At 42.9% G+C, this 21157-nt stretch overlaps 1 protein-coding gene and 1 long non-coding RNA gene across 26 annotated transcripts in view; one reads left to right on the top strand and one right to left on the bottom strand.

Moving 5' to 3' along the window:
* The window catches only part of PHACTR3 (phosphatase and actin regulator 3), a 150597-nt gene that overhangs the window by 38581 nt on the left and 90859 nt on the right, over positions 1–21157 (bottom strand). For 21 of the 23 annotated variants that reach the window (XM_039499294.1, XM_039499317.1, XM_039499295.1 and 18 more), the window contains 4 exons: positions 20491–20670; positions 14768–14968; positions 10767–10941; positions 9034–9281 (listed from right to left, as the gene is read on the bottom strand). In XM_039499294.1, the coding sequence (XP_039355228.1) occupies positions 9034–9281; positions 10767–10941; positions 14768–14968; positions 20491–20670 (804 nt within the window). The remainder of the gene's footprint in view (positions 1–9033; positions 9282–10766; positions 10942–14767; positions 14969–20490; positions 20671–21157) is intronic. The other 2 variants (XM_039499296.1, XM_039499300.1) reach the window with 2 other exon arrangements.
* Positions 1–21157, top strand: part of LOC120381178 — a 70973-nt gene that overhangs the window by 25067 nt on the left and 24749 nt on the right. The window lies entirely within an intron of this gene.

The following is a 21157-nucleotide window of genomic DNA, read 5'->3' as shown; positions in this document are numbered from 1 at the left end:
AGCTGACAGTATAAAAAACACCAGCCCTCATTGGCACTCTTGGGAACGGTCTTAGCAAAGAAGCCAAGGAATGAATTGGCTTTGCAGACTGCACTTTAGTCTTACCCTTGCATGATGCCTCCACAAAGGGGTTTTAAGGTGCAGCTGGTGAGGAGTTGTGGGACACATTTGCTGATGTTTCCTGTACCATTCGGTGGACAGCAGAGGAATTTTGAAAAATGCTGAGCTTTGTTCCCCTTGAAATCAATGGGAGTTTTACCATTTGGTTCAGTGTGAACAGAATCAGACTGATGCTGAGCGCTTCTGAAAATCCTATTCTTAATGACCAGGACTGGCAGTCCAGCACTGATAACTTTAAATTAGCCACTCACACCTGCAATAGTTCCAGGTTAAGTGGGTGATTATTTGTGAGGTGCTGTTAGCTTGAATTTGCAGGTTTCTGAATAAGCATATTAAACTTTTTGAACATTTCACTCAATTTTGAACAAACACAATTCAAAAGATGGAGAATCAGGAATAGTCAGCCTGGAGGGTACACATTGGTCACAAGATACGAGCCATTATTGACAAATCCACCCCATTAAGTTGTCTTAGGGTATGTCTATGCTACCCGCCGAATTGGCGGCCAGCGATTGATCCAGCAGGGGTCGATTTATTGTGTCTAGTTTAGACACAAATTGACCCCCAAGCCCTCTCCTGTTGACTCCTGTACTCCACTGCCATGAGAGGCACAGGCAGAGTTGACGGGGGAGCAGCAGCAGTCAACTCACCACATTGAAGACACCGCGGTGAGTAGCTCTAAGTATGTCAACTTCAGTTACATTATTCACGTAGCTGAAGTTGCGTAACTTAGATCGATTTCCCGCCCCCGTGTAGACCAGGCCTTAGAATAGCACAGTAAACTTGCAGACCTGTATTCAGTGTTTCCCCTCTGGAGAGACTTCAAGAAAACCATTCCAAGGGATGAAATAAAGGGTCAGATTTTCAGAATGATGTGTGCAATGGTGGTAAGTTGGTAAGATATTTTGGCAGTGGGAGGTGTGCATACTTCTCACAATGGCATGATCTACTGTGGTAACTGCAAAACATGCACATGCAGGAAAATCCTGGCCTGAAATATTGTTGGTGATGTTTACAAGAGGAATTCCCATAAGGAAAGGTGCAGCAACTGTTCTGAGTAACATTTCACTACTCTTCTGAGGCTGTCAACCAACAGCATTTGAAACAACCTTTCACTCTGAGAGAATGCCTTGGGGTCAAATGAATCTTTGGTGTAACTCCATGACTTCCGTGGGCTTAGTGAAGGGTTGAAATTGGCTCCTTGACTAATTAAACCATCTTGCAATGCTAGCTGGAAGGTATATGGTAATAAGGTTTCTAAATTTAAACTGTTTACAGAGTGGAAAACCCAACATCTTTCACTGTACTTTTTTTTTTTTTTTTTTTAACCGACAGTAAAATGTAGACTGCGAGTCATAGCTGGGAAAGCCCCAGGTTGCTTGAGGTTGAGTTGCTAAAAGAAAAGCATCGGAGTCTCCGTCTGGCTCACCGGTTTCATTGGTTTGAGTAGAGCTTCTCTTTTCTGAATCTCTCTCTAAAATAAGCAATCCTGTGACAAGTTTACTGTAACATGTGGCAGTTATACCGAATACCTTCCTTGTACAGAGTCGTAGGACTAGAAGGGACTTTGAGCGGACAGATAGTTCATCCCCCTGAGCTAAGGCAGGACCAAGTAAACCTAGACCATCCCTGGCAGGTGTCTGTCAACCTGTTCTTAAAAACCTCCAGTGACGGGTGTCACAGCATTCAGGGTAATTGCATCCCCCTCTCCATGGTCCACTCCAGGAGTCCTCAGTCAGGTCTCAGGTCTTCTGCCGTCACCTGTCTCTGGGTAAGGGCCCTTGTCCCACTCTCTTCTGACTGGGGGTTTTAAGTCTGCTCCTTGCCTTACGCTATAGTATCCCCAGCCAACCAATCTGCCTGAAGGCCTGTGCCTGTGCTTTGCTTTCTCGCCAAGGGCTATGCACAGTCCATTGACAGCAGTGTACAAGTTACTACACAGCTGTTTCTAAGCAAGCACATTTATTCTTAAGGTAAAAGCATTATAGAGAAAACATATTTTTAAAATACCACTAAAAGAACCTACCTGCAAGTGAAAAGCTTAACAGAGGTGATACCCCCCTCACCAACTCCAGCCTAGAGCATTGGTAGGTGTCAGTTTTTCAAACCCACAATTGGGTTTGCCCCCTTAGTATCAAGTTTATGTCAGGTTTTTAGATCATCAGCCAGATCCAGACTGGGCAATTCGTACAGTGAGAAAAGTTTTCCCAATATCTAACCTAAATCTCCCTTGCTGTAGACTTAGGCCATTACTTTTTTCCTACTTTTAGTGGACATGGAGAACAATTGATCACCATCCTCTTTTTATAACAGCCCTTAACATATTTGAAGACTATTATCAGGTCTTCCCTCAGTCTTCTTTTCTCAAGACTAAACATGCCCTGTTGTGTGTTTTTTTTTTTTTAAATCTTTCCTCATCCATCAGATTTTCTAAATCTTTTCTCATTTTTATTGCTCTTTTCTGGACTTTCTCCAATTTGTCCATATTTTTCTTAAAGTGCAGTGCCCAAAACTGGACAGAGAACTTCTGCTGAAGTCTTACCAGTGCTGAGCAGAGCAGGACAATTACCTCCCGTGTCGTCCATTTGACACTCTTGTTAATATATTCATTAAGTATAGTTAATGTCCTACACATAACACAGAGAGTTTTGAGTGCACAATCAGTGTGGAATAGTCCCCTTAAGACAGAAGGTGAACCGCTGTCTGGCTACACAAGAAGTACAGATAAATCTGTGTATCTACTTGTCTTGGAGTGTTCTTCTGAATGTACAATGTGCAGTAAAAATCATAAGGGAGCCTGTTTGATTTTAATACTTGAGGTCTCCTTTTGGAAAAAAATCATCCAGTTCTTAAAGGAGACTGAAGTTAGATTTGTAGGTAGTTTTTGTCTGGCATTTGAGATGTGACTCAAGGCTGTTTTGTAAAGGGGTGCTCTGCAGGTTGGCATGCCCCAGTAAGTCTGCTACCTGTAAGTAACAGGTTCACCTTTAGGATGTGTCTTTTAGGACACTACTCACTTGCTGATCTCCAAGTGCTTTACAAAGGAGGGTGAACACCGTTATCCCTGGCATACAGGTAGGAAAACTGAGGCAGAGAGAAGTCGAGTGACTTGCCTAATATCCCACCCTGAGCCCCTGACAGTTGCAAAATTAGAGCTTTCTGAAACTGTGATCAAACCAACCCTCCCCAACCAGACTCTGACTGTGGACACGCTATAATAATATGCTGACTCTTCCATTCAAAGTGCTTTGCAAACATAAATTAATGAAGCCCCACAGAACTCATGTGCGATGTTAAGTATCCGTTTAACGGTTTTAAGCCGGGTAAAATAAAGCCCAAAGTGGCAAAGTCAGTTGCCTGAAGACACACCAGTAAGTGTCCAAACTAGAAACATGCCTCCCGCATGATGTGCTCTGACTACTAGGCCAAACCCTTGGGGCTCTGTCCTGGCTTTTCGAGCACAGCTGCAGTGCGGGTGGGTGCAGAGGGCCACGGCACCACGTGGAGTATTCGATCTGCACAGCACGTGCGCAGGCAGAATTGCATCCGGCAGCCGTGGGAGCAGATCTAACACCCACCCTGCAGGTGCAGTTTGCAGTACCGTCCCCCCCGGCCAGAGGCTGAGGTGGTAGCTGGTGCAGAAAGCAGAACGCTAACCCCTCCCCATGATCTTTGGGGTGTATAAAACTGGGGGCAGTACTGTAACTCCCACCCTCCTTATGCTGTTCCCTTATATGTGGGGTCAGAGCTCTTTTGGTGCTTTTCCCCCATCTCATGTGGTCATTCAGGACGAGCTGGAATCTCTCTCTATACAGTACAAAGGGATCCAGGCCTTTAAAAGAGTCAGGCTTTAAGGTCAATGGAATTACATCATTTCACACCAGCTGAGGATCTGGCCCATAGCCCTGTATTCTAAGATGCAATGGAACACACTGTAGCAATGTAATAGCTCGTTACAAATAAAATGCTGCCAATTTGTCATCTAATGTCTATTCTGGAGGTTGCACTCTGAGCTCTGTGAGCAGAGGCAGGCCTCCATCTATGCCCTTAAAAGGGAAAAGAAAGAATCTCCTACTCTGTGAAATTAAAAGAAGCAAGTGCGGTCTGAAAAATTGTACCTTTAACCCAAATCCTACTTGTTGTATTAAAGGAGCAGACAGCATTCAGCCCACCCCAGCTAAGCCATACTTGCTTCATCCAGATGTCCGGGTTTCTAACAAGGCTTATATGGTAACCACTCCCAAGGTCCAAACACACTGTGCACTGATTAATCTTTACCGTATTCCAAAATCCAAATAAGAATGCAGTTGAACCAAGAGAGCTGGATTAATCTGAGCTGTCCATATTAGGAGCCACCATCAGTGACTGGCCAATCTGATTAATTTTTGAAAATACCTGACTGACAAAGTCAGGAGGAAAAAAAGATGTAGATTATCCTTCAAGGAGGATAGTGCCTATTTTGTGGGTGAACACCTTGTAATTGGTCCATCCTCTGCCCTGTTGAGGGGACCATTTGTTCACCAAGACTGATATCCTGCCTCCGGCAGAGGCCAATATCTGATGCTTCAGAGAAAAGAAAAAAACCAACAAAGAGGGAATAAAAAGCCCACGCTAGCTCTCATCCTGCGCCTAGCCAACAGTGCACCGTGATGGGAAATTCCTTCCTGACCACTCTGCTGATCAGTGTAGCTGCTATGATTTTAATTACCGGTACCTTTATTTAAACATCTTCCTAAAAGTTCTTCTTCCTGGGGCTAAGGTGCGTCTCCCTTTCCCTTCTGCCCCATAACCACCAATATCTCAAGTGGGATTTCAGAAGTGCTCTGCCTTGGGCTACCTGCACTCCCAATGGGAGCAACATGGGATCAATGCCAAGTGCTTTTGAAGATCTCACCCCTCTGCTGTTAGTTTACAAAAGCTGGCATCTATGGTTGAAATTTAGGTACAATGTACAGATGCATTAATGTGCAGCTTTTATGCAGCCCTATATACAGCCCCAATCAGAGATTATTGAGTGCTAGGAGAGAGAGAGAGTGTAATCCGTGCCATGTAAGAACCAGGAACTGAGGCTAGCCACTTGAGTACAGACCTTCTGTCCTGGGCTAACAGCCCATGCTGCTCTCTGTACTTCCACAGCTTCACTACCATTGTCACTTGAGCTGGCTAGATTAAAGCTAGCTCGGGTATCTCTACATTGGCTGCAGTATAGACAGACCCTATGTTTCTCTGGCCCAGATCCTCAAGATATTTCAGTGGGAGTTAGGCACTGAAATACCTTGGAGGGATCTGGGTGGCTGCCCCACATCTGGTGAAATGGGGATAATAGCCCTGTCCTATCTTCGATGGGTGGTGTGAGGATACATATATCAAAGTTTTAGAGGTTCTCACATATGTTAGTAAGGGGGACCATATAAGCACCTTGGATGCTTAGATTCTTTCTAAGCTGCCAGCGAACCCAGACTTCTGAAAGCAGGAGAATTGCAGGGAATTATGTTGCTGCCACCTTTCTCGTTACTGTGTATTTCTTAAATGTGAGTGACTGTCAGCCAGTGCAAGTGTGTGCAGTGTCAAGAACAAAAATGTCTCATTGACATCCTTTCGGATACAGAGAACACATGAGAAGACAGTGGCAGCAGAGTTGTCATCCCTGAGGTCCTAAGATGGTCCCTGTCTATCCTGTAGCTTAATGAATCACTGAATCTCTCTGCCATTTGCTCCTCCATTCTCCTGTTCCTGGGTCTGATTGCATAATTCACCTGACACATTCCATCCTTTTTTTTGTTGTTGATCACAAACTGCCCACAGACAGGTTACAATATCAGATGTAATTATTATTCACCAATTTCTGTGGATAATGGTTGGCAAAGGGCTTGTTCTCAAGCAATTTATTGGGAGTGTTCTGTTCTACTCTATATAGGTTTTTATACTGTGCTCATCAATACTCAACCTCTGGTTAGTTTGGATTGGACGTAAATGATATGGCATAATTCTGTCCCTGACTGGCGGAGCATAACTCTGAGAATCAAGGAATAATTAGTCTTTGATATTTGTTTAATTGCTGCTGTTTCCACATCACTGCTAATACTACAACTTCCTGTCATTCACTAGAATATTCACAGACAACGAACACAAAGGGGGAACTCACAGAAGTGAAATCATTAAAATATCCCACCTGCTCCATATTAATTACTCTCTATCTACAATGGGCTGTTTTTGTTCTGTTGTGTTGTATTTCCATTTCTTTGCCAATCATTCTCGCTGGTAAGACTTTTCCCCTGCATTTCAGCTGATTGTCATTCACTTTCATCACTGAATTTCCATTTATCCCATTGCAACCTCCTTAGACACCATACATTAATGGCTAGAACTTTTGAAAAGTTTAGTGCTTTAGTTAAAATAAAACATGCACACTCTAGAACGGAACACAGCAAGCTATGTGCTTTCTGTAGGCAACTATCTGGGTGTTTTGTGCATGTGTCTTTTATGGTTGCATATTCTCAATATGGACAGACAGCTCAGCAATGACTAGGTGAGCACATGTTGAGTATTTACAGATTTTTAACTACAGATGGGCCAGTGCACAAAGTTCGGCTCTTAAAATGGTTTGGCGCTAACCCTAAAGTTTGGAGGCATTTGGATTCAGGCCTATGGTTCAGCCTATTACAGAGGCTGTGACCTGACACAAAGTTTGGATCTAAACTTTTCCCAGAGGTTGGCTGTGGTCATATCTGGGGTTTTCATTTGATCCTGTCCCTTATCTGAGCAGCAAGGAGTGAAATAAATGATGTAGGATGGTAGCCGGGTATACAATTAGGAGTAATGGAACAGAAGGAAAAACTTGATAGTGAGATGTGGTAAGGCTGTGGGTTAGTCCTCCAAAGGACATGGGGAAGTATTCTTAGCCTGGGATATGCAAAGCTTGATGTCAAAAGGCCAGGCACCTGTGGTTCACATAAAAAATACATCCACAACTGAGTGCTAGTTTGTGCATGAAATTATTGCATTATAGATTGGTCATAAAAATTGGACATGTGAATAAACTGGTATCTAACTGTCCATCTGCGTGTGCAAATATCTCACCTGCACACACAGTCCTGGTAGTTGGACAAGCATGTTTTTACATGGCCCTAGGCCTTACGATTTTAAAAAAAAAAAACCCTAAAACTTGACAAAATGCTAATATACATATTGTAGGAATTCCACTTTGACCGAGGGACAGACTGGATAACCTAAAAGGTTTTCCCATACTTAACTTCTGTGATTTGTCTGGTATTTACATGCCATTTAACATTTTCTTGAATTAACTTTTACTGAGCAAAATAGCCTTTTAACCCTTTAGAAGGCTTACCCGAAGCAGATACTTTAAGCCATAATAAGATGAAATATTTTGAAGCACTTTTTATATTTAAGAGCTGCTTCTGGATGCCACATAAGCTTTTACAGTCACTGGTTTCTTGCCATCATCATAGTTTTCCACTAATTGTGTAAGCAAAAATTATGTCTAATTAAATAAATATATGACATAGGTCTTCAACGGTAGAATAAACACCTTTATTTGTGTTATAGGAGGACTGCATGGCCTGTGTTAGACAAATTAATCTACAAGAATTTACGCCAAACTCAGTGGACTTCTTATAATCATGGACAATAGCTATTCCCAGGGAGATATGGAAAAATTTATCTGGAGATTTTGTTTGTTTGTTTTTTTAAAAAGAGACTTTTCACTTAAATCTTTTGCAGAATTTCCCTGCATTTATCTTTTATTTCCTCTTCTACCTTATCTCAGCTTTGTGTTTCATACCTCACCAATCTTGTCTCTCTAAAATCCTGGGACCAACATGGCTACAACAACCCTTCAATAAGATGCCAGAGTCAGCAGCAGAGCTAGGATCAGAACCTAATAATCCAGTTCATTACTTACCCTTAGATACATTTCCTTTTTAAATTCCTTCTCAATCTGCTACACTACGCTGCTACACTGGTTACTTTTGCAGTGCGCTCTCTCTAAGCCTGTCCTGTTCCAATCTACTGAAACTCATTTAAAATAGAATGTGGTTCTGCTGAACTGAAAACTTGATTGAAATATGATTTCTCCAAACAGCAGAGAGCCCCCAGTGGCTCAGCTCAATAAAACAATTGGCCTGGATAATAGTAAAATATTATGGGAACAATTATTAAGAGGTCCGTGCTCATCTGAACCATATGAACAGTAAATTCTCTCTTGGAAGCAATCTATGACCTAACTTCATAAAAATGGAGTAAATAAATTACCCCTTCCAAAACCTTCCAGAGGGAGACACATTTTTGAGTGTTGTAGGCATACCAGAGCTGTGTAGAGTTCAATGTAATCCAGTACAGACACAATCTGGCAGATTGGTAGAAAGAATTCACTGAGCTGTCAGAGATTTGCTAATAGATCTTCAGGGGAGCTGGGGTTCAGTTCTTCAGATCCCAGCCTATGGACACGTGTCCTTCCAGGATAGGTCTGCTACTCATTGCCAAATAGCCTCCTATACTTCATCACTGCATTGCTTCCAGACTGGGGCATTTCCAAAAGTGATTTGTCTGCACCAGACTCTCAGAAATCCTCATTCACTGATGATGAGATGCCCCTTCTGGAAGCTCTGCCATTCAGGTGAGATGGTACAAAGTGGTGTAGGCAGAACTGAAAGGACAGCACCTACTGAATTATCTATGTATCTCTAAATGCCATTTTTGGTATGCTGTAATTACCAAGACAGACATGAGCACAAACTGTGTCATTCGGGCATAACTTTAGCACTATCTATTCACTAAGAATCCATGCACAAAAAATCTGCCATAACATTGCATTTTCACACTGAGAGATTTCAGACCATTCCTGTTGACTGAAATGGTAAATTTATTATCCTTATAAAAATAAACTTTCCTTACCAGAAATGATGGAGTCATTCAACACCTCTTCATCCTGATAAAAAACCAAGTTGTCCTTGAGTTCTGAGTTCATGATCAGGTTTTCTTTGTTCTCATCTGACTCTTTGACTGAGTTTCGCTTGTTCTCCGGATCATTACTGTGGCTCAGTGCATTCTCCTTTTCTTTGTTGCCCTCGATGCTAGATGTTCTGGATGGACGGACATCCACTCTTTTTTTGGGAGACCCTTTGCTTTCTCTGCCGTGAAAGCTGTGGATGGAAGGCACACACCTCGGTTGACAAACCAGTCCATTTTAAAGCCATAATAAAAACCTAGCATTAGATGAACACAGGTATCATGACTTCAGTGAGATGTACAAGGGACATCATTGGACTGCATTCTCAGAATCGCAAGAATAAGGTACAGGAGGGGAATGATCAATGTGTTTTTTGATGTATAGTTGTGTGCTGTACCATGCTGACCTCTTTAAAGAACACAGCATGTGCTTCTAATGTAAAACATACATTGTCTGAAACATTGCCCTTCTAAAAGTTTGTGATCCTGACAAGGATTTAACAGGGCCTGGAAAGGGCATTGTATTAATCCGTTTCCTGTGAGAAAGATTGTTGTGGCATTGAGAAATGTTACCAATCATATAGCTTTGGAATTACCTTTGTCTTTCTCTACTACTGAAGTGGAGGGTTTCTCATGAAAAGCAGACAATGTACTCAACACACTCCTACATAGCCATGTGTATTGCAAAACAAGGTACCATATATGCTCACGCAGAAGCCAACAGTCACATGCTAAAGTAATAATACTGAGCACTTGTATAGCATCTTCACAGGGCAGTAACCAGTTAATCTTCTGGGGTAGATTATTCTTAAATTCACTTTGCAGATGGGGAAATGAACCAACGCAAGGAAAGGGGTCAAAGTCTTTCACTGGGAAGAGGATCATCTCATTGGTAGATCGGGTCATGCTTATAAAGTTATAGCATCAGCTGATAAAGAGGACAGACAGAAGAGATCAAGAGGACTTGGGGAGAGCATGGCTGAGGAACAATTCAAAGAAGCCATAGGCCAACAGAAAAGCTATGATCAGGAAAGCTTCAGGAGACTAGAGAGAAGGCCACGGCTGTTTCCAGCAAAATCAGATAATTTTTCAGATCAGAGAATTTTGCACACCAGTGATCAGAACTGACCGTTTGCGGGTGCAATTGCCTGGTTTGTACATGCAACCTTGGGAAATTTTGCCTGCAGAGTAGTCATGCATCGTTGTGCATGTGTGCAGTTTTGAACATTTGACCTCACATCAGTTCCTCTCTAACAGGATGAAAGTGGCGTGTGTGGTCTGAAAGGGTGCAGTTCTTTTAGGAGGACTTCACTGTCTAAATTACTAAATCTTAATATTCTGCTTTTGTGACAAGCCACCTCATACACTGAGCTGAGGATCAGCAAATGATTCCATCTCCTTGATCCCTTATTTCCATGTTGCAATAGCTTTTCTGTCATAAAAGTAGCATATTATAAAGTAACAGCTGAAACTTCCATTTTAACCATGGATCAGTGCCAAAACTAGGGCCACCAAGCAGTGTACAGGCAGAACCAACCTGATTTTAATCAGACTAAATGGGTGGAGTGTTAACAACAGGGGAAAATATTTCCTTACCAGGAATTTGTATTATGAAAAATACTTTCATTGAAAGGATACTGTTTCCTGGTATTCGCTGTGCCTCTATGTGCTATACTTACCTATCCTGCCGATGTTTGGTGGCCAGAGCCCTGTGGAGCTCCTCAATGACTCTGCTGGGAGGTAAAGGCAGGTGGACAGCAGTGGGATGAGGGGAACCAGTCGGTGTTGGTAGCTGTCCTCTGACATGGGGATCGGAGCCTTTCTGGCCTGGTGGATGGAAGAGGGCAGCTTGTCCTGAGATTTGGGAGGAACCAACAATGACATAATTCTTCAGGATAGTGGAAGGAGGGGATTTCACTGCTGGCTCATCTACTTCACTTCCTGCTGCTGAAAACAAAGTGATAAAAAGTCACACTGGGCCTTTAATTGTGGCACATGGAGCCTGGGTTGAGATTGATTCTACATGCTAGACAGATAAAAATGGTGCCCCAGTCTCTCACCCCATATAGGGAAACACCAGAGCTTGTGAGATATGGTGATATTAGCTAGTTCAGCCAAACTTGCCAGAGCTGATCTGTTTCAAAAGCATTTCAGCAAAGAACGAAGTGGGGTCGAGTACCAAGGAGAGGGGAAGACGAGTGGGAGGATGTTTAATTGATGCTTTTTGTACCCAAAACTGAGATTATTTTCCAAGCCACCTAGGGGATTTGGATTTTTTTTTTTTTAGTGGGAATTGGGCATCCAAACCCCTAATGCAGCTTGGAAATCTTACACTAAAATCTTTATAGCTGGTCTTCTTTTAAGTTCTGGGCTGAGGTGATTCTTCTCTTTTCTGAACAGCCCATCCCGGACATTCTCCTCTCCAATCCCATCACTCATATCTATCACCCCAGTGCAACAAACACCTGCCTCTTCTATTCCTGTGCCTCTGATATTTCCCCCACTCTGGTTAAGACTGCATGGAGGGAGCAGGGGTAAGAGCCTTGTTTGACAAAGATGTTGCTTCACTTTTGTCTTCTGCAGTTCAGTTATTCTTTTCACTGCACTTTCCTGGCCACATATCTGTCCTGGGTTGTGATACTTTCTACACTGGAGACACACCAGCACAAGAGATCTGTTTAGTTGGATTATGTAGAAGGCTATTCCTTTTCTCTTGTTGCCACCTAGTGTTGATAATGTGAATTTAACCTGACACGTACCCTTTTTGTTTGCGGTGTTGTGTTGTAGCTTTGTCGGTTCAAGGATATTAGCGAGACAATCTGGGTGAGGTAATATCTTTTATTGGACCAACTTCTGTTGGTGAAAGAGAGACCCCTCCAAGCTGCACAGACCTCTTCTTCAGGTATGACCTGTGTAGCTTGAAAGCTTGTCTCTTTCACCAACAGAAGTTGATCCAATAATAGATATTACCTCACCCACCTTGTCTCTCCACAGGCCCTCCTGACCATTCTAATTTTCTGTGAGGTAAATTCTGTTGCCCTTATCCAGTCAAAACTCCCACTGCTATCAGTGGTATCCCGACATTTCTGTGCAAGGATTTCAAGAATTGGCTCTTGATTAGCCCAGAAACTTGCAAGAGAAAAGAGGAGAGGTTCAAAATGAGGTCTAGCACTTTAAGGATGATAATAATAAACATAGGTTATCAAGATATTTCCTTCCAGGACAATTGTGCTGTATGGTACCCTACACAGTACCCAAACCCTGCTCTCAAGGACACTGGTGAAAATCTGGCACAACCCACAAAGTCAATGATGTAACCCAGGACAGAATTTTGTCCAGTGTGCATATGTTTGAGTAGATTTTTTTTTTTTTTTTACAAAAAATCAAATATTTTTTTCAAATTTCAAATTAAAAATAATAAAATTACCAAAGTATCGAATTATAGTACAAATTATTAGATAGAAAATCAAGAGTGTAAAATGAAATCCAGATTAAGTTAGTGGAAACATTGTTTGAAACATGTGGTTAGTTACTAACATGGAACATAACAATATACAAAAACTTTTGATACCTGATGAAACTCTATGGCATTATGGGCTAAATTTTGAGAGGGCAGAGAGCCTCAGCTACCAGGAGACATATATCTGAGCTCAAGGGGATTTTGATTAGGTGCCACCCTGGAAACACACAATGGATATTTATGATCATTCCACTCTCCACTGAATCGCAGCTTGAAGGGCCATACAACACCTCCTAATTCATACTCTATCTCTGTCCAATAGGGAAGGATGCTCTGGTCTAGCCAAGCTGCTGAGGGACTTTACTGTCACCTTTATGCTACCTTGATCCCAGAACCTCACAGGCACCAGTTCAGCCTGGACACAGCTTAGGCTAATGCTGAGCACTTTTTTGTTAATCACACTTTGTTTGTCCTAATGAGAGCTGTTCAGGGAATAATCTTATGAAATGGTATCTTGGACCTTGCCATCCCCCACACCCCCTTTTTGTGATTAATTAGTGCTTGGCTTATTCCCCTCTCCTCCCCGCCACCATCAGCACCTCCAACACTGTTAGAGAAAAAAAATAAAATAAAGGGCTTTCCAACCCCCTCTATTTTTCTCTCATGTCACACTCTCTCCCTCTCCCCACCTCCACCCCAGTGCCCTCTCCCACTGACGGTACTTGTTCAATCTGAGCTTACAATTACTCCCACTCCCAGAAGCAGAACTGAAGAAGATGTGCCATTATTAGAGCTGGTGAAAAATAGCTTCCCCCCCCAAAAAAAAATTTTAGACAAAAATGAAATATCAAAATGAAAATATTTCACCTAAAAATGAAATATTTTTGGCAAACAATATTTCTATTCAAAATGGTATTGCAAAGTGCCTCATGGGAGTTGTACTTTGGGTGCCATATGCCCCCATTCTCCTGTATGGGTTGAGCTCTCAGGATGGACTATATCTCACATGTGATGAGGGGAAGAGGTGAGTCATAGGCGTCCTGGGCCATGGTGCATCATGGGACCTGTAGTCTGGCCAGAAAGCCTGGCCCATAAAGAAGAATGGAAACAAAAGGCATCTGAACTACAACTTCCATGAAGCACCACAATACCATTTTGAATTGAAATATTTCAGTTTTAAGCTGAAAAAACACAATGTTTTGGTTTTGGCCATTATATTTTGTTTTTTAAAAAAGTTTTCCATGGAAAGCAGATACTTTTAGCAAGAAAAATAATTTTGGTGAAAACCCAGTTTTCCATTGAAAAACAGTTGAGACAGAAAACTTTGTCAGTCTTAGTCATTAGAGCAGCACCCTATGATCTTCTGCTTCATGGTGACTCTGCAAATGGGGCCTCTTTTTTCGTACCAGTAAGCTGGGGATGGAAATGATTGCAGGAACAATGGTTGTCAGTTAGCAGTTTAGATGCCTGATTATGGGCGCACTCTGGCAGTGTAAAGGAGCCTTGCAGTGGGAATAAATCACCGTTATACTCACTTTAAACTCCTTTGCACTGCTGGAAGTGGTGAAAAGTGTAAGATCACCGTTGTGGCACATTAGAGAATCAGGCTGTGTGTGTTTGAACCTGAAATTCAGAGTGAAACCTGAGATGCAGGAGTGGGTTGTGAAAGTTTGGGTGAACTGTTCATATGTCATTAGAGGAGCTTGCACAGCTCTAATTTAGACCTACCCTAATAAGCAAACCCTTCAGGCAGAAAGCTTTGAAGGATCTATTGACATGAGCTTAGCTGTCAGCTGCAGAGTTCACTGCTTCTGGACTGTTATCGCACTGTGATTCTGTATTGTAAAAAGCATTTAAACCTTCCTTGGTTTCATAGCGACTTGTGGCAAGTCATGCACAAGATGCTGATTGGGTAGCTGTTTGCTGTCAATGTCATCTGCTTTACATGGATTAGTGCAGGTGGACTTACTGCAGCCTCCTGCAATAAACAAACCAGGACAGGTCAGATATATGTGCAACATGCAAAGACTCAGTGCTTCTAGATCAGGGGCAAGATCTTCAGCTGGTGTAAATCATGAACGCTCCATTCACCTCAATGGTATGACATTGATTTACACCAGCTAAGTAACTGTCCCAAAATATATATAGGAGAAAAATGATATACAAGGAGAGGACAATGTCGATGGGATGGAAGAGACTTTATTGACCAACATGACTAACCTGTTACACTCTTGATTTTGGAGATTGCCTTAGGTGGTGGAATTGGAAGTGAAGGGGGGCTGGGGAGCTGTGCTAGGTTTCTTTCCATTGGTTTCTGTGGGGAATCTGTGGATTCAGAAATAAGTAAGGCTTGTGGAGTCTCTTCGGTTACTGGCAGGCAGGCATCTTCTAGTTCTTCAGTGGACACTGAAGGTTTCTTGGCTAGTAAAAGGATCAGAAGCAGTAGAATTAATGAGACATGAAATTAATAATGATGATGATAAACCAAGGGTCCATACCAGGAAGATTCAAGAAAACAGAATTCATGGCATACAGCTAGCAGCACTTTTTTTCCACAGTGAAAATAATGAATGTGTGCAATAGCCTACCAGCCAAGGTTGTTGAGGTAAAAATAAAACACACTGGGCTAACTGAAGAAAGAGTTAGATACTATGTTCCTAAGGAAACTGATGAGCCTTGAAGGGTCATTTCCCTTCCTCTCCCCCACGAAAAAGTCTTATGTTCTTTTCTATAATGAGGACAGCAGGGTATAGTGGTTTTTGAGAACTGCAATTGATTATTTTGTAGAACCCAGCTGCAATGATTTAGAGTTACCATGTGAGCACTTCTTGCTAGGAACACAAATGAAGGGTAAGGAATGATTAACTTTTAATATAGCCTCACAGATCTTTCCATGATTGTTCTCTGCAGGATTTCCTGGCAATTTTTATTTTAATCCTATTAAAATGTGACTTCAGCTTGCAGCCCAGTTCCTCTCTATTCCATCTGATGCCAGGGTGGCTCAGTCTTTCTTGGGGATGATGTTAGGAACCAAGATTGAAGCAACCTGATATAAGAAGACCTTCCCTTGGATAACAATAACGATGCTACAACAGGGAATAGACACTGGGATGTAGTGCAGAAGAAATCGCCATCTCGAAGGGGCTGATGCTGCAAGCTGCGGAATGCCTCCTGAATGGTGTTGAGTGCACTCAAGTCCAAGGAAGTCAATAAGTGCTGAAGCACTCAGCAGCTTTCCAAACAATTTGCATCCTTGCTTTTAGAATGCAAACGGAAGGCTCCAAAGCAGTGAGGCAGTAGGACACAATAGCCTTGGCAAGATAATAGTGTTTAATTTGTTGACAAACAGAATAACGTATGTGTCTAGAAGTGGAGTAACGAGTATTTATCGTTTGGGAAAGTGGGGGGAGTACAATAAATACGCAGCGTTAGTCAGAGATGACTGTTGCAAAATTTTGCTGGATAGAAAGAAAAGTTGCCTCACGTGTGAAATAATCACCTCCGGTTTCAAGGACGTCCTTGCAATTGCTATATATATTTTTCAAATCAGGATTTTGTGAAGGTTGCCCTCAAAGATCATTTGCGATGTATACAGCAGGGGCCAAATGCTAAGGTGAAAAGCAGAACCATGCTTTATTTTGATGACCACTCAAGCCACGTGAAGTAGAGCAAAAGGAAGCCACTCGTGAGTGGTGTTAGGTATCCCTGAAGGGGTGAAATTCCAAGTATTATTCAAGAACCAGGAAATGCAGTGGATCAAGACAATAGAGTTTCAATTCTGGGGACCCAGGAATGCTGCTGATGGGAAGCTGTGAGAGTGATAAAAGGGAGGGTGTTGCTAGTCAATTGGGCTAGATCAGAGGTAGGCAACCTATGGCACACGTGCCGAAGGCGGCACACGAGCTGATTTTCAGTGGCACTCACACTGCCTGGGTCCTGGCCACCAGTCCGGGGGGCTCTGCATTTTAATTTAATTTTAAATGAAGCTTCTTAAACATTTTAAAAACCTTATTTACTTTACAGACAACAATAGTTTAGTTATATATTATAGACTTATAGAAAGAGACCTTCTAAAAATGTTAAAATGTATTACTGGCACGCGAAACCTTAAATTAGAGTGAATAAATGAAGACTGGGCACACCACTTCTGAAAGGTTGCTGACCCCTGGGCTAGATCCAGAAAGGCTCAGACTTGCAAGACCTAACTTCAGGCACCCTGCCACCTTGTGGAATCCTCAGTCCCAAGTTAGGTGTCCATGCTCCTTATACAATAAATGGAGCGAGTCACTGAAACTAGCCCCACCCTTCAAAGGTAGTTCCACTCAGGGTTCACGGCGCCAACCCTCTCCTGGAGATAGGTGCCTAAGCTAGGTCAGACATTATTTTGCAAAAAATAGTGGTGGTGGTGATTTCCTCTCCCACCCCTTATAGCCAACAGGCTAGTGCTCAGAGCAGTGGTTCTCAAAGCCGGTCCGCCGCTTGTGCAGGGAAAGCTCCTGGCAGTCCGGACCGGTTTGTTTACCTGCGCGTCCGCAGGTTCAGCCGATTGCGGCTCCCACTGGCTGCGGTTCGCTGCTCCAGGCCAATGGGGGCTGCAAGAAGGGTGCCCAGCACATCTCTCAGCCTGCGCCACTTCTCGCAGCCCCCATTACCCTGCAGAGTATTGCTCTGAGATGTTGAAGATGCTGGTTCAAATCCCTGCTCGGCCTTATTTGAAGCAGTGACTTTAACTGGGACCTCCTGCATCCTGGGTGAGTTTTCTAACCACTGAGTTGTGGTACAAAGGAAGGGGGCATGCTCTGAGCACACCTGCCAGATTAGGCCCAGCAGATGAGATAACCAGGGGAACTCTTAGTTCAAGGATCCTGCTGGGGCTTAGGTGTGAGCTATGCAGTTAGCAATAGCAGGACGTAACTGTCCTGTTGTTGCAAAGCAAGGCAGTGGCAGAGGAGGGACTAGAATCCAGAACTCCAAATTCCTTGTCCTGGGCTCTGGCCTTGAGACCATGACAAAATTCCCAGAATACAATTTTCAAAACCAAAGTTTTTCTGTTTTCCACTGGGCTGGGAACCTTTGGGTGATACTGCCATGAAAAACTGTCAGCTGATAAACCAGAAAAACACATTTCTGTCTGAATACCACATGTCTAGAAACCCAGAAACATTCAGAATACACCATGGAAGTTCCAAGTTGTGCTATTTGTGTGTGTCTGGGTTTCTTTGTTTTTGTTTGATCTTAACTTTTCATTTGAACTCCAGCAAGCTAGACAAGTTTAAAAATTTTAAATGAAATCCTGTGTTGCTGGCCTGGTCTCCTTTTTTCAATATGTGCACAGTAGACCTTTTATCTAAATAACATAAAATTAAATACACACAATGGTGAAATACGTACACATGCACATGGACAGGCTTGGACCATATTATTTCTTGAATGTCCAACACTCCAATTCAAGCCCATGCAGGAGGCTTTCTCCAATACACACCTTTTGTTACTAACTTCAGTGGAAACAGGATAGGGTCTAGAATGGAGGATTTGCCAGAGGTTGGTAAAGAGGAGCTAAAAGGACGTGTAACAAACAGGAGTGGGTATTGCTGCGTAGGAAGTAAGCTGTTTGGGAAAATTAAATCCCACCTTTCAGCGTATGGAGGCTGGAGAACTGATACATATCCCAAGGGAAGAAAAAGAAATGCAGACGACAGTAAAGGTTAGGACAGAGAGATGGTGAACAGAACTGCCATTAGTAAGGGTCACTGGAAATAGGGAAGATCTGGAAAGAAATTAATAGCTACATTCACAATTCAGAAACGAGATGGAAACAATTCAAGAAACTAGGACTCTGCAAATGGGATTTCAATTGTGAAGGAAACAGTGATGAGAAACAGATGTACAGAGAAATAGACGCCATAGTCCAATAGAGGAAGTTTATTATAAATCATAGTAGTGCCTGGAGGACTCCAATTAGGACCGAGACTCCTTTGTACTAGGCGCTGTTCAGACACAGAGACATGGACAGTCCCTGCTCTACCAAGCATGCAGTCTCATTCAAGACAAGACACATCAATGGATAAACTACACAGTAGGAACGGCTGCAGGAGGGAGGAAAACAGCAATAAGAGTGAGAGTTCATAAAAGCCAACTACATGCAGGGCTAGAGTGTTTTGAGTATTTATTTGTTCAGTTTTTATTGTAAGATACACAGAAGGGTGAAAGCACAAATGTTAGATGCCCCGTGAATAACAAATCTGTTTGGGGACCGTTCATGATGAAATAACACACCGTGTTGAAATAGAGAAGATAAGCTAGGTTTAAAGAAATGGGTTGATACAATAACACAAAAGTCATCTGTTGTCTCCTGTGGGCAAGTAGGAGAAGGGATGAAATATCTGAGGGGAAACCATTTAGGAGGGAGTGGAGTTACCACAAGCACCAGAGGAACAATCTGATATATAATGAAAAATTCAAAACAACAGTGGTCCTGGAGAATAGACCAGAGAGTAAGAGAGAGCTGGGAATGTATAAAAGACAGAAATGGAAAACTGAAGTTGTATTTAGAGCTGCAGTGGAGTAAAGAAGAAGAGCTGGGGGGAGGGATAGCTCAGTGGTTTGAGCATTGGCCTGCTCAAAGCAGCATTGTGAGTTCAATCCTTGAGGGGGCCCTTTAGGAATCTGGGGCAAAAATCTGTCTGGGGATTGGTCCTGCTTTGAGCAGGGGGTGGGACTAGGTGACCTCCTGAGGTCCCTTCCAACCCTGATATTCTATGAGAGGGGGCAGTGGAGGGACTGGGACATGGAGCCAAGGAAAGTGGGGGGTGAGGCTCTGGAATGAGAGGCCTGGTATGGGAAGTGGGATGAGGAGGCTAGGGTTTGGCAGGAGACTGGGAATGGGGCAGCCTGGAAGAGACAAAGGCAGAAGGGTCTGTAACCACTCCCCTCAGGAGCCGGAATAGGATTCCTAAATATCAAGATTCTTCTCCTGTCAACAACAAACTTTGCAATCCACTGGCAAAATGTGCAACTCTTCTCCTTCTAGTGGTTGACCCACATAGAGATGACCACCTACTGCTACCAGTTACTCTGTTAGCTCAAGTGGCCAACGTCTGTGTGGCGGCTCTAAAGGTTTTAACCCCTCTGAGTTGTTATGGTTCTGCAGGATGAAATTTCTGGTTTTTTTTCCCCCATTTTGTTTTTATAAAAGCCTAGGAAAGTATATACCAAACACTATGTTAAAAGAACATTATGTCGGCAAAGTCACACACTTGACATTTAAGAAATGTCAGAATTCAGGCAGAATTATGCCAATGAAAGATTATCCTACCCCAAAAGGTATCCTCAGCCAGCCACTTAGGTGAGCTTTACATCAGCTTTTCACTGCTAGAACAGTGCAAAGCCGACTTAACCAGGTCCAAATCCTGGTTTGTATTCTGAGCTAGGTCAAAATATATGGGTGATTAGATGAAGGGAATTTGGTTTGTGTTTATCTGTACTATTGATACAGGCCTGCTCGTTGTAGTAATTGAAATATCTTGTAAATATTGTTCCCTAATCCCAGCTGGGGTGACAATAGCAATGTGTGTGCCCGCGCATGCACAAACATGCATCTAAAGGAAGATGGTCTGGTGCCTCTTACAGTCCACATGCCATTGTACTGCTACCCATCCCCTGACATGCAGCCAGATTCTTGGTATAGGAAAGAACTCTCCTAACACCAACATGGCATCGTGTCAAAGCATTCTCTCTTATGTGTGTAATTCATCCCAATACTTTGTGTGTCCCTCAGTAAAATGAAGGTCTCAAAAATCACTATTCTTACAGGATTGATTGATTGCTAAGCTGGTCTGGAGGGACTGAACTGAACACAGTGCTCTGGCTCTCTGATGCACCAATTTATTGGACTTATTGCATGGCAGCTCAATAGAAGCACGTTAGCATGTTCTGTCCAATACCTGCATCGTCTTTCAGCTCCTCTGAGTGCAGCTCCTCGCCAAGTGAGGTTGTATTTGTTGTTGCTGCTGTACTTTCCTGCTGCATCTCTTCTGAGGTAAATGCCTGGCATACGGGGGATGAAGGGTCACTCTGCACTGATCTGGTGGCACCATCAGCAGCACATGCTTTGCCTCCAGCATCTAAAACACCATATCACTTAATCTTAATTAAGTCATCAGCTGCAAAAGTGAAAACATCCCGCCATTCTCGTTCATTAGCGTATGCACAGATAGCCTATCACTTTATCCTGCAGCGTTCCTTGCAAGAGCTCACTTTGGCAGCATCTGTCATTTCCAGAGGTGCTGAGTGCCTACAGCTCCCACTGACATCAGCAGGCCTTGTAGGTGCTTAGCTCCTCTGAAGATCAGGCCACTGATATTTGGGTGCCTCAGTGTGCATTTAGGGGCTCCGTTTTAGACACCCAACTTTCAAAATGTTGGGGCACAACTGAAATCCAAACCTCTCTTGACATAGGGCCAGATTCTGATACTCTCCCACTGAGGAGTGAGGTCCTCTGCCAATAATCCCATCAGCTGTAAGCATTCTGACACCTTTTTAGCTTCTTAAGTATTTTCCAACCCAGGGAACGTTCCTCAGTGGGAATACAAACTATGCTGTCTCTCACTT

The sequence above is a fragment of the Mauremys reevesii genome, linkage group 13 (assembly GCF_016161935.1).
Source record: "Mauremys reevesii isolate NIE-2019 linkage group 13, ASM1616193v1, whole genome shotgun sequence".
In the NCBI taxonomy this organism is placed as follows: Eukaryota; Metazoa; Chordata; order Testudines; family Geoemydidae; genus Mauremys; species Mauremys reevesii.
Note: the sequence above shows the minus strand (reverse complement) of the source record. Positions and strands in the feature narration are given on the sequence as shown.